At 46.6% G+C, this 12,212-nt stretch overlaps 1 protein-coding gene across 1 annotated transcript in view; it reads right to left on the bottom strand.

Moving 5' to 3' along the window:
• ARHGAP36 (Rho GTPase activating protein 36) overlaps positions 1-752 on the bottom strand; it is a 30,690-nt gene extending 29,938 nt beyond the window's left edge. Inside the window, exon 1 of the mRNA XM_058658900.1 lies at positions 596-752. Coding sequence (XP_058514883.1) covers positions 596-653 — 58 coding nt within the window. The 5' untranslated portion in view covers positions 654-752. The remainder of the gene's footprint in view (positions 1-595) is intronic.
• Between the last annotated feature and the right edge of the window lie 11,460 nt (positions 753-12,212).

The following is a 12,212-nucleotide window of genomic DNA, read 5'->3' as shown; positions in this document are numbered from 1 at the left end:
CCACTTTTTCTGCCAACTCCTTGGATGACCTTGACCATGCCTTTCCCATCTATGGGTTTCTGTGTCACTATCTCTTACATGAAGGGGTTGAATTCGACGACCATAAACTGCCCACGCTCTAGCTGTGGTCAAGATTGGAACAACGCAAACGAAACCCCCACCCCCCCGTTCTATCTTCAGAATCCTTGGCCTCGGACTGGCCGGATTGGACTGCCAGGGACTTTCATCTTTAGGCCTTTCGGGATTCCCTATGGCAGGCCATCGCTTCTGTGCTTCTAGCCCCGAAGCTCTGGCTGTCCCAGCGGGAGTTTGAGCCAGCGACTCCGCCCCCGCGCTCGCCTGCGTCCCACCGTGCCATTAGCGCGATTGCTCGCCTGTTCCCGGCAAAGCTGGTGATTTATGCGGGGCCTCGACGGGGCAGTCCCTTGAGCCCGGAACAATTAGCTAAAAGCCAGCGGCAAGGGAGGCAACGTGGGCGGCGTGCCAAGCCCTAGGGCACCCAGCCGGGGCTGCATCCGCCGTTTGCCTACCCCCACCTCCGTTCCCTCTCCCGGACAAGCCGCCGCAGCCCCCCGCCTCGGTGGGCCCCACTCACCACGCCGCGGACGTGGCTCAAAGGCCGACGCAAAAAGACAGTCCAGGATCCAAGCCATGACCCGCGCTGAGTGCCCAGCAGCTTCGCAGCTAAAGCTCCGCGCCGGCCCGGCCCTCGCACCAGCCAGTCCTAAGTACCCCCCAGTGACCACGCCCTGGGCCGCACCCTGCACCCAGCTAGGAGTGTCTTGGTCACCGGACACCTCCAGCATGTCATGAAAGGGGCAGGGCCTCAGGGGAGCCCCCTCCCGCCAGAGGGGAAGCCGCTAGTCCCTCAGCCCCTTCTCCCACGTACGGGGAGGCCAGTACACAGCTACTGTCCTGAGAAGCTCTGGCTGTGAGGGCGGGACCCTGCTCCTGCCCCTACCCCAGGGAGCCTAGAGTCTGAGGGGAGACGCCATCTCAACCCCGGTGAGCCCTGAAACCGAGATGGAGGGTAGGTCACCCGCTCTCCCAAGTCACCCTTAACACGACGCAGGGAAGCAGGCCCGTCCCCAGAAGATAGAATTTGAGGGCAAGGTGGTGCACCTGTTGCAGGGAGGCACAGATCTGAGGGGGAACTATACCCCAGCTCTAGGAAACCCCCACGGTTTAGCGAAGACTTCATCTTAGCCCGATCCAAGCGGGAAGCGCTGTTTGCTCCAGGAACCCTGGAATGTGAAAGGGAGGCACTGGCTCAGGCCTTGGGAACCTTCCCGCCCCCACCGCTAAGGCCAGTGTTTGGGAGGAATCCCATCAGCCGCAGGGTAGCTGCAGATCAGATTTTTAAGTCACTCACGGCTCAGTTCTACAGGCCCGCGAGTGGGAGTAGGAGCAGTGATTTTTTGCCCCTGCAGGAGCCTGGAATGGGAGATGAATTTTGTACCCTGGGAATCCCCTTTCCCTTCCTCCAAGGAAGAGGGAGATGTTCTCTGGCCCAGGAACTTGTGTTTGCAGAAGGCTGGCTCCCAATTGAGACAAAAGGACAAGTATAATGTTGGGGTGCCCTCCCCCCAGATGCTACCCTTCCACAGCCTGTGCGTCTGTCAGGATACTAGCATGGAGTGGGCACCCACATTAATTTTTAGAAACCACTTGATACTTGATGTTTCAATGGGGGGGGTGGTACTGGGCTGGTTCTCCTTGTGCTTTTTTTCATGGCTCTGCATTTTTGCATTTTAAATACATATGAGGGCACAGGCTAGGACAAGTTCAGTGTTTGTGGCATTTGGTGGTGGTACCTCAGCCCTACCCTCTTCCACTCCCCAGTCCTGGGCTAGAAGCAGACACCAGAGTTGGAACACAGTGGGTTGGACAGTCTTCTATGTGAAATTTCTTTTTTCTCTTCAAGCCCAGGGGCCCAAATTAATTTCTCCCCCAATTCTCCAATGGCAGCTGTAGACATGACTCCACGCCTTGTTTTTCTCCACTGGGAAAACGAACTCTGTCCATCAAAATGCTAGCAAGAATGTAGAAAGAAATATGGAAAATTCTCTTCCAACGGCTAGGGGCGGACGCTGCAATCATGAATCCTTTAGGGAGAGCAGTTACTGCATTTGCTTTGCTAACCACTGATATTAACATTAATGCAACAGGAGAGGTGCATAAAATGGAAAAAATTGCCCATACCTTGTCACGCAGTTCTTAGCCAAGTAGAACCACAATCTGAAGGACTTCGGTCCAGTTTCTTTCCTTTCTGGGAACCACTCTGCCCTTGCACCAATTTCTCAGTCATTTCCATTTTTCTCTGTTTTCTATAAGCAATCAAGAACAACAAACATTGACAAGACCTGCTCTTTCACCAATCCCCTCTGTTCAAATACCCAGTCATCCAAGCCAAACAAGACTGACATCTAGAAATATCCAGCTTCAGGTTATGGGTATGGAGATCTCAGCCTTGTCTCTTGCCTTGAGCTCATCCAGCACTAGCTTCTGTAATGGCCTCCACGAGTCCTGCATTTCATTGCCCAACCCTTCCCCCTGCAACTGAATGAGCTGCTTTCTGGCCCCCTCTGGGTACAAAGGCTGCCTGCCTACCCAGTTCAACCCCAGGATCCTAGCTAACTGGAATCTTTCTGCTTCCAGGTTAACCCTACCTGAGCGACAATCCTGACAATCCCGTATTTGGTATCTTTTGCTCTTAGGTGTGATGTGATGGAGAAATTATACTAAGGATGCCCACAGATGTGGCTCAGAAGGCCTGTTCTGCTATCTGCTAGCTATGCAATCTTGGGTGAGTCATTTGACTTCTTTGATGCTCAATTCTTTCAGCTGTTAACTGGCAGTGGTACTAGTTATAAATCAGATCCAGAAAAACTAAAGCATCTATGCTGATGGGGACGGGGAGAGAAATAAAAATGTTTCCAAAATGAAAGACTAGCGACCAAAATTAACAGTTTCCATATTTGCCTTTCTTTGGCCAGCCTACTCTGCCACTTAATTACTTAGTGCTAAGTTCTCTCTGAAAATGTTGATCACATAATAGGAGCTTACATTCATCCTTTTGTTTATTAATTCACTCAACCAGTATTTATCAAATGTTCCGTAAGTGGCAGTAAGTAAGATTGATTCAGTCCATTGACTATTATGCTGTTACTTGTAAATATATAATTTGGAAGGTATGATAACCTGAAAATACCCTACTTGTATGTTTAAATAAAAAGGCAGGATTCAAAATGTCGGAAAACTGTAACATAAATGGTGGATATAAATAAAAGCCTAGGCATAGAAAGAAAGGCTAAAAGTAAACCCACTACACTCTTAATTGTGATTTATTTCAGCAATGCAATCATAGGTAATTTTTAACTATTTTATTATTTTCAAATTTATCATTTTCTAATTTTTCTTTAATCACATATGATTTTTTTTAAGATTTATTCATTTTATTACAGCCAGATATACAGAGAGGAGGAGAGACAGAGAGGAAGATCTTCCGTCCAATGATTCACTCCCCAAGTGAGCCGCAACGGGCTGATGCGCGCCAATCCGAAGCCGGGAACCTGGAACCTCTTCCGGGTCTCCCACGCAGGTGCAGTGTCCCAATGCATTGGGCCGTCCTCGACTGCTTTCCCAGGCCTCAAGCAGGGAGCTGGATGGGAAGTGGAGCTGCCGGGATTAGAACCGGCGCCCATATGGGATCCCGGGGCTTTCAAGGCGAGGACTTTTAGCCGCTAGGCCACGCCTCCGGGCCCAATCACATATGATTTTTTAGAGTTAGGAATTCGTACTTATAGAAGAAAACTTGGAACCTTATCTCTGCTCAATCAAGGACTGGGCTGGACAGGGGATGCCCAGAATCTGCAGATGGGTGATATGTTAATGATTCAAGGCACTTGATGATCCAGGAAAAATTGAGGAAGTTGGTGTCTGAGTAAAATGCAGAGTTTCTTTTCTCTGTATGGGCACACCACGGGTTGCAAGCATGCAGGGATCCTTGAGCAAACAGCAGGTTCCTAGCCTGGATCTGCGACTCCTCATCCCCAGGTGTACACTCACCAAGGGAACCCTGGGCATCTTCGTTTTCACTCTTTACAGTTCAAGCCACAGAGTTGCACAGCTTGCAGCTTTTTATAAGTCTCCCATTGTAATTCCAATTACAAGCCAAGCAAATCCTCTGCTGCTAGCATAGGTTCCTGTCTGCCCTAGAGTCTTCAGTCACAATAATGACTTCAGTCTGGGGACTTGTTGATCTTGAGAAGGAAGACTTGAAGCCTTCCCATCATTTATACCCCCTTCAAAAAAACACCCTAAAAGTTCTTGGCATCCAAGAAAACCTTTGCTAATTAAATAGAACTCTAAGAACCAAATCCATTTAAATCTTGTCATGGATCACTGTTTCCAGAGATATGGTCTATTGAATCAGGTGTATCAAAATCAGCTTGGATATGCCATAACAATGCAGATTCCTGCTCCACTCCAGTCCTACTGAACAAGAATTTCTAGGCTTAGAGACCAAAATGCAACATTTTTCACAGGCTCCCTATGTGAGATGTTATGCCCACCAGTATTAGGGCACCTCTAATAGGGAAGAAAGTAATCCTTCCTTGCAAGGTGCCAACCACCTCTTTCCACTACAGCCCAGCCAGAAACCACAAGTGGACAGCAATCTGGGGATTTTGATCACTTTAACCTCATACTACTTCCTTTGGGTACATGGGCAAGCACATAGCACAGGAAATTGAACAAATCTTAAAACTTAACTCCTGTTCGGGTCTACATATGTTTAAAATCAGCATACAGGCCATCCAAGTGGACTTTCTAGACAGCCTTGTGCATATGTTGACACAGTACTTTCTTCCTATTGGGTTCCAGGCCCTGGGAAGGAAGCAACTAAAGCACAGTGAAAAAAGCATGGCATTTTAAGAAAAAGTATCAAGGGTGAGGCTGGACATCCTATCTAACCGGCTGGGTGAACGTGAGGGTGTCTGCTGCTAAACCTACACCTCAGGCTTCCACTCTTCAAACTATGGAGGGAGGAGAGTCTCAGCTTTCCTGGCCACCTTTGCACACAGGTTGTTGTGAACATGTCCGCATTTTTGGGAGTAATTCAAACAAACCCCTGAGCCCATGGAGGGAATTGTCAGATGAGCAATCCTACCTGCCAACAGTCCCAGGACTTGCAGACCCAGTCACTCTGTTCTGTTTGGGGAGAATTGCCCTGAGCTCATGGGGAACTGATCACTGAAACCAGAGGGCTGCTTTGAGGGGGTGTCTGTGAACCTCACAACAGCCCCACTTTCCTCATTTCTGAAATAGAGTTTGACAAAGAGAGCTGCAAATTCCTTTCCAACTATTTAACGACATCCTTAGGACATGCCGTGTCTGTAGCACTTTTTTTTTTTAAAGTCTGTAGCTCTATTACTTTCCAAACATGCTCATATCACCAAAGCCTGACAAAGTCCTAGCCTAACACCATCATTGTAAAGGGGCAATGAGAGGAAATTAGTGCCTTTTCTGTTGTCAGAAAAGTGAAGTAAAGTAAGTGACTAGCCCAGAGTCACCCCAGGGAGGAGAGATGAGCCCAGACTAGTCTCCAGATCTCTCGCCCCCCTGCCGGTTCTTTTCCAGTACTCTTCTATAGATCTCCGGAGCTGTCTGTCAGTGTGCTGACACCGCTCAGGAAAATGCAAGTTTCATCCTGACACCAGAAAGACAGAGCTACGATTACACTTCAGTCCCCAAGGAGGCAGAGAAATTGCTTTTAGTTGGCAAGTGCATCTCCTACACACATAACCCTCTGGTTGAATGAAAAGTTAAAATCAAGTTTAAAATCCCAAATGCTCTCTTAATTTCATAAAGTATTTTGCTCTTTGAGCTGGGGTAGGCAAGATGAAAGAGTTTTTACACTCTGGAAGTCCCAAGAGTGGTGGGGTCAGGGGAATAGTAGGAACTAAGTGGGGCAGGGCAAGGGAAAATGTCAAAAAGAAAAAGTAGGGAGGTGATCTTTCAGTTTTATGCCATAATCAATAGGAAAAATTGGAGTTATCGAAAAAAATGAACTACAAAATGCTAGGGTGTGTGCTTATGCCTTTGAAAAGCCATGAGCGAAGCAAGCCATTGAGATTTCCATTCTAGCTGAAAATTCTTTCCTCTAGTCCAAGAGCTTGGGGGCTTAGCAGGGGAACCATCTACGTATACATATGCTACCAAAGGTGTGGGGATGCCAAAACCTTGCCGTTGAGCCTTGCTAGCTCAGAAGGGCATCTCTGCAACCACTTGCTGCTCTTACATTTATTTCCTATCAGAACCTTGTACCGCTTCAGCTTGGGGAGATTGGTATGACAGAGATGAGCACAGTTCCCATTTAAATACCATGGGTCTTTAAACAGTTCATGGAAATCGCATATTTTATGAAAAAACTAGGCATAGATTTCAAAAATTGAGGGCACTCAAGTAAATTTGCCTTTAAAACCTGCTGTTCATGAACTCTGTGAAGTCCCCTTGTAAATGAAGGAAGTAAAGGATGGAAAGTGATTTGGAGCAAGTCTGCAACTGAACCACGTTCATGTCCCTTTCTCTTTCTCTTGGCTCCCTTTCCCCTGATTCAGCCTAAAATTCAGTGTTTAGACCTGACCCTCTTGATTTCAAAGTCGGTGTGTTTTCCCTTTGATGAGAGAGCTAAAGTCCTAAGACAGTCTGATGATCTTCCCAACTAAACATATCCTTATTCTTAGGAGATAACAGCTTGAAATGTTTAGGCATGAGGTGTAATCACTGCAACATACTTTCAAGTTAGGGTGGGGGGAGAGAAAGAGAAAGTGCACACAAATCTGGCAAATTATTATGAGAGTATTTAGCAAGCATTTTCTTCTACCATTCTTTAAACTGAATGTTATGAAGTCTAAAAAGGTAAAGCCTGGGGGAATCCCCGCAAACTACTGCTCCACTTGCCAATGTTAAAATCTAGGGTCCAGTGGTACATTCCCTCCATCTCATGACTCCATCAGGCTTGTCCACTCTGAAACATACAGCTAGCTCAACAGTAGGAAAAGCTTGCCCTGCTGGGGTCTTTAAGTCTTAGATAAAACTTGGGTGCTAGGAAATAACTGCATATCCTGAGTGGAAATTGAGGCTAAAAGCTTTGGGGACAAAATAGCTAAATTGGAGCCCTAGAGAAGGAATGCCCAAAGGAATTTCAATTACAGCTGGATGTTTTCCAAAAATAGCTGTTTTTTTTTTGTAAATTTCCAAATTTGCTCATCAAAACTGAAAGTGTTATTAGAGAAAATCTAGTCCAAATTCTTTACATCACACTAGAGGAGTTGCTGAGATCCAAAAGAAGGGTTCACCAAGCTCTAGAAAGGGGAAGTGACTTACCCAACATCACCTAGCAAGTTAGTGGTTGAAATGAGACTAGTCCAGGGCTTGGTCCATTACATCACACTGCCATGCCAACTTGGGTTCGTGGATCCTTGAAAGGTCATCTGCAAAACATCAGAGTGTACTGTATTCAGCCCAGCATGGCACTTGGGGGATTTGTAGTCAGCGACAGTCCCTGCTGCTGGGAGCAGAGCCAGGAGCTTGAAGATGGCACCTGTCACATCCCACTGGAATGAATGACCTCCCTCTGAAACTGAAACTGGCTGGCCGGAATCTGGGAGCGGCACCTTGCGAGCAGTCAGTCTTGGCCTGTGCGGCTGGTGTGCCATGGACATTCAAGGCAGAGGAGGTCATGGAAAATGTCCTGAGTAATGTTTGCTGGGGAGTTTTCCACCTCTCTTGGACCCCAAGTGATTTATTGATTATTTTAGGGGCAGTCACTCTGGTTCATTGGTTTAGCTGCTATTACCCTTAAGGGGGCGGGGTAGGGGAGCCGACTGCATGCTGTTCCCCCTGATCTGTCTACTCACAGGATTGGTTCATAGGACCGCTTAGCTGAACCCTCGTGAGCCTGTCGGGATTAATGGCATTTGACTGTAGATCATGAGAAATCACATCAGTAGCGGTGGGTAGAGGTGGATGGAGTAAGCAGGAGGAGGGAAAAGGCGAGGCAGGGAGAAGAGCAGTAGAGGGAAGTGAAAAAAAAAAAAAACCGAGGAGAAGAGGGACGGGGAAATACGCTGAAGGAATTCTGCATACTAACTGCTGACATTTCTGAGCCTGTAGCCTCTTTCACTTCTAATCCTCTCCTCAGTTAATGACCATTTGTCAATGCAAATAAGTCTTTCTCCACTGTAACTCAATCCTGGGACAACCGAACAAGAGATACAGCACCCTTGCCTCTCCTAGCTGCTGAGCTCTTGTCCTATTTTCACCGGTTTTCACACATCCCAGGCACCATCAAGACTGGCCTGTGAGCACCTGGACTAGCCCTAGGATCAAAGGTGAGGAGGACTGACTTTATCTTCTAAGATACTTTGAAATGGGCACGCCTTCAAGTACCTCCTCACCTGACTTCTCCCAACCCCTTCTCCACCTACCAAGCATACAGTGGTTGGAGCTGCCCTGCAGTTTGCACCTCCAGATCCCAGTAGACTTATCAGATTGGAAGTCAAGGGTTAGGGTAGGAAGGTGCCATCAGAGATGCCTTTGTCTATATGATCAGAGAACAGCTATGATGGGGAAGTGAGAATGTGGCTATGACAGAGTCAAGTGGCAGGAAAGCGATGTGACACATTTAGCAGGCTGTGTGTACAAATCAAAGAGCTGAATGCCAGGGTATATCCAGAAAGTCTTTTCTGTTGCTTTCAGGAAAGGAAGCTTTGGGCCTGATCACAGGTCTCTGCTTGTAGTGCCTTAGCAAGGAACAGGAAAACTGAAGTCTTTGAGCAACTGTGGAGTCTGATTTTGTTTTCAAGAGTGGCTCTGGAGTATCAGTGTCAGCAAAAGGGAGAAAACAGGCTGTTGACTTGGTATACGTCATGCATTGGATGGCTTCTGTACTAAACTAGGTCCAGGGTCTTAGTGTCCTGGTGGTGGAATGACAGCTTTCTTCCATTTATACTCAAAAGCATGTGCTACTGCTCCAAAGCTTGGCCTTCTGCTGCTGTAGCTGAACTGATCTCTCACCCTCTTGTACCTACCTTCAATCTCTTCTCTTTCACTGCTCCCAAACCTACAGAAATTCTCGGGTATGTGGTATGTGCTCTCCATTGGCTGTTTGACAGCTGCTCTTGGAGGCCTTTCGAGCCTCTTAATTCTAGATGTGACAGCCCTTGGTCAGCTCTTAGTCCTCCTAGTCACTTGAAAGCATTTGCTATCCCATGAGCGCTTTCTCCTTATTACTAGAAAGACCAATTTTTTTCTAGCCAAACCTCACAAGTCTTGTCTCAGAATTTTTCTGCCTGTTCGATAATCCTCACTCACTTGTTCAACTTCTCTTTCCTCATGTGCTTCTTTGTCCCCAGAGCCCACAAAGATACTGAAATGCTCCTACATGAAAACCAATCTGTGCTGACCCTGGAGCCTCATCTAGCCCTGGTCTATCAGCTCTTGGTCCTGAAAGCCTTCAAAGATGTCTTCGGGCATTTCCCCATACACTCCTTCCTTCATCTGCAGCAAAATAGCATGCGCGCGCGCGCACACACACACACACACACACTTCACTTCTCTGAAGACAGTCACCAGAGTCATTTTTGGGACCTAATTCCAAAAGATACACCTCTGTGCTAATTGGATCTGCCTTCTCCTCCATACAATGCCACCCTGTGGACCTCTCATTAGTTAAAATCTGTCCTCATCTGTCTCTGGATTCACTGTGTTATGGGAGCATTCCCACCTTGCATTTCTCCTTCTGCTCTACATTCTCTTCTGATAGCCCAAAGGGAATTATCCCTAAGGATCCCAACCTTCACACTCTTGTGCTAGGGAGGAGCTCATCCACCCTAGGACACTTATGTCTCTGGGTTACTTGCAGCCTGTAAAACAGTGTCCTGCAAACAGTAGATGCTTACTTGGTGTTTAATTAATTGATTAAGACTTGTTAATTGCCTACTGCCTGGTGTATAACAAATGTTCCATAAAGGCAATTATTGGGATTTTACTGTTTACAAGCATTTCCTTTATACTTACCGGACTTCCTCTTCAGAACAGCCTTGTGAGGTCGATTTCTTTCCTATTCCCATTTTTAGAAATGAGAGCAGTGGAACAGAGCTAACATTTGTTTTCTGCCTATTCAGTGCCAAGTGCTCTGTACACATTTTAATTTAATTTTCACAACAGCACTGTGATGTAGGTGTTCTTAGCCACATTCTACAGATGGGAAAACTGAAGTGCAGAGAAGGAGTCCAAGATCACAAGACTATGTAATTTACCTCCTCTGGTAGTGCATTGTTCTGAAAATCTGATCATACTGAATCTACTGAGCAGTACTGGGGAGGCACACAAAAGGTATCACTGAGCCGATTTATAATTATTGTTTACATAAACGTTCTTTTTTTTTCTGGTTTGCATTCCTATGAAATTTAATGTCAGGCCTATAAAGAGCTGAAGAGGAAAATAAAACCCTTCTATTTCCAAACAGTCTCCGCCTTTCCTCCTGCATATTATAATAAGAAGGACTGATTATCGGGAGCTTACTTTCAGCCAGACATTCTGCTGAGCCTTTTTACATGTGTACTTTCATGAAAATCCTCATAGCAACCCAATGAGGTAGGGACTGCTACCACACCCCAACTTGTACATGTGGCCATTTGTGCCTCAGAGAAGTCATTTGTTCAAGAACCCCTTGATGACCTAGAAAGTGACTGAGATTTTAAATTCCAGGTGGCCTGACTCCAAGACTAATGTTTTTCCCCAACAACATGGGGCTGCCATTGCCAAAGCGTAGGAAAACTGAGGCTCTGCAAGCCTAAGTGGTCTCTCTTTGTGCAAGGGACCACTTTGTATTGCCAATAATCTTTATGTGTCTGTGGTCTATCTTCTCAACCACATTGAGAACTCAGCCAAGCCTCTTTAGATGCCTCACAGGGGGTTCCCACTAAATACTTATCAATTGGCAAGCTTGGAACTCTCAGCAGTTAAGAGAATTACTAATAAGTCATTAGGCTTTGATGAAGCCCTTCTCATCTCCAAAGGAGTAGAGCTCTCTGTGCTTGGGAGATGTTTCAATTCCTGGCCTTGGTGCTTGGGAAATGTATCAATTCCACTAGGTGTTTTGGGAGATATATCAGTTTCTGGCCTTGGGACTTGGGCGATGTATCAGTTCTCCTGGCTCCTTGGGAGATGTGTCAATTCCTGACCTTGGTGCTTGGGAGATGTTTCAATTCCTTGCCTTCCTGCGTCAGGGTGCTACCACCTCCGCACAACATCCATTCTCCAGGGAGCCTCAATAGTGTCAGAATGATTTCACCAAAGGCTAAATTCCGTGTCTGATTCTGGAAGGGTGCAATCCCAGGGAAGGGGCGGAGAATGCACGCTGTGGTTCTGCATGCAGATAGTCCCTGGGGATGTTTCACGCCATCTCTAGCTGCCACATGCTGTAGAATGAGTTCTAAAGATGGATTGTCGCTGTTATTATTGGAAATATTAATAATCCTTCTTCCATTTGTACAGTGAAATTCCATTTACACAAAGGCCTCCTGTGCAAGACTTCATTATTTTTGGTTTGTGTTGGCCTTCCATAAAATCTTTTCACTTTTATATTTGCCCCCTCCCCTGAAAGAATTAGTCATCAGTCCAGCTTTGGGGGGGAAGGGAAGCTTCCCAGGAAAACAGACAGCTGAGACCTTGAGTGGGGGAAACAGAGCAGGCTGGAATTGAAACCCAGCCATCTATCCTGCTAGGCAATACAGCGTATTTGGGTTCTGAGCACAGATTCCTAGCCTCCTTTCTTTTCTTGGCCTGTTCCCAGAGCCAGCTGGAATCTCCCAGCCCAAGGAGAATCATCAGCTCCTCCCGCAATCAGAATTCACCCTTGCACACCCCTTCCCCCATCAATGGCCTCAGGGACACCTTGGAGGAAGCTGCCTCATCAATTACCTCTTATATTCCTCCAGACCAATTTTCTCATGCATTTGCATGAGTTCACTTAACACACGGCAAAGACACAGGCAGTAGTAATAATCCTAGCTAACACTCGTGGAGCTTTTACTCTGACCCAGGTGCTGTAACAAGCACTTTACGTGCATAATTTCTCTTCTTCCTCCTGCCAGTTTTATTAGGAAGGTTTATTAGGAGCCCCATTTTGTGGAGGAGAAAGT

The sequence above is a fragment of the Ochotona princeps genome, chromosome X, assembly GCF_030435755.1.
Source record: "Ochotona princeps isolate mOchPri1 chromosome X, mOchPri1.hap1, whole genome shotgun sequence".
Classification (NCBI taxonomy): Eukaryota; Metazoa; Chordata; class Mammalia; order Lagomorpha; family Ochotonidae; genus Ochotona; species Ochotona princeps.
Note: the sequence above shows the minus strand (reverse complement) of the source record. Positions and strands in the feature narration are given on the sequence as shown.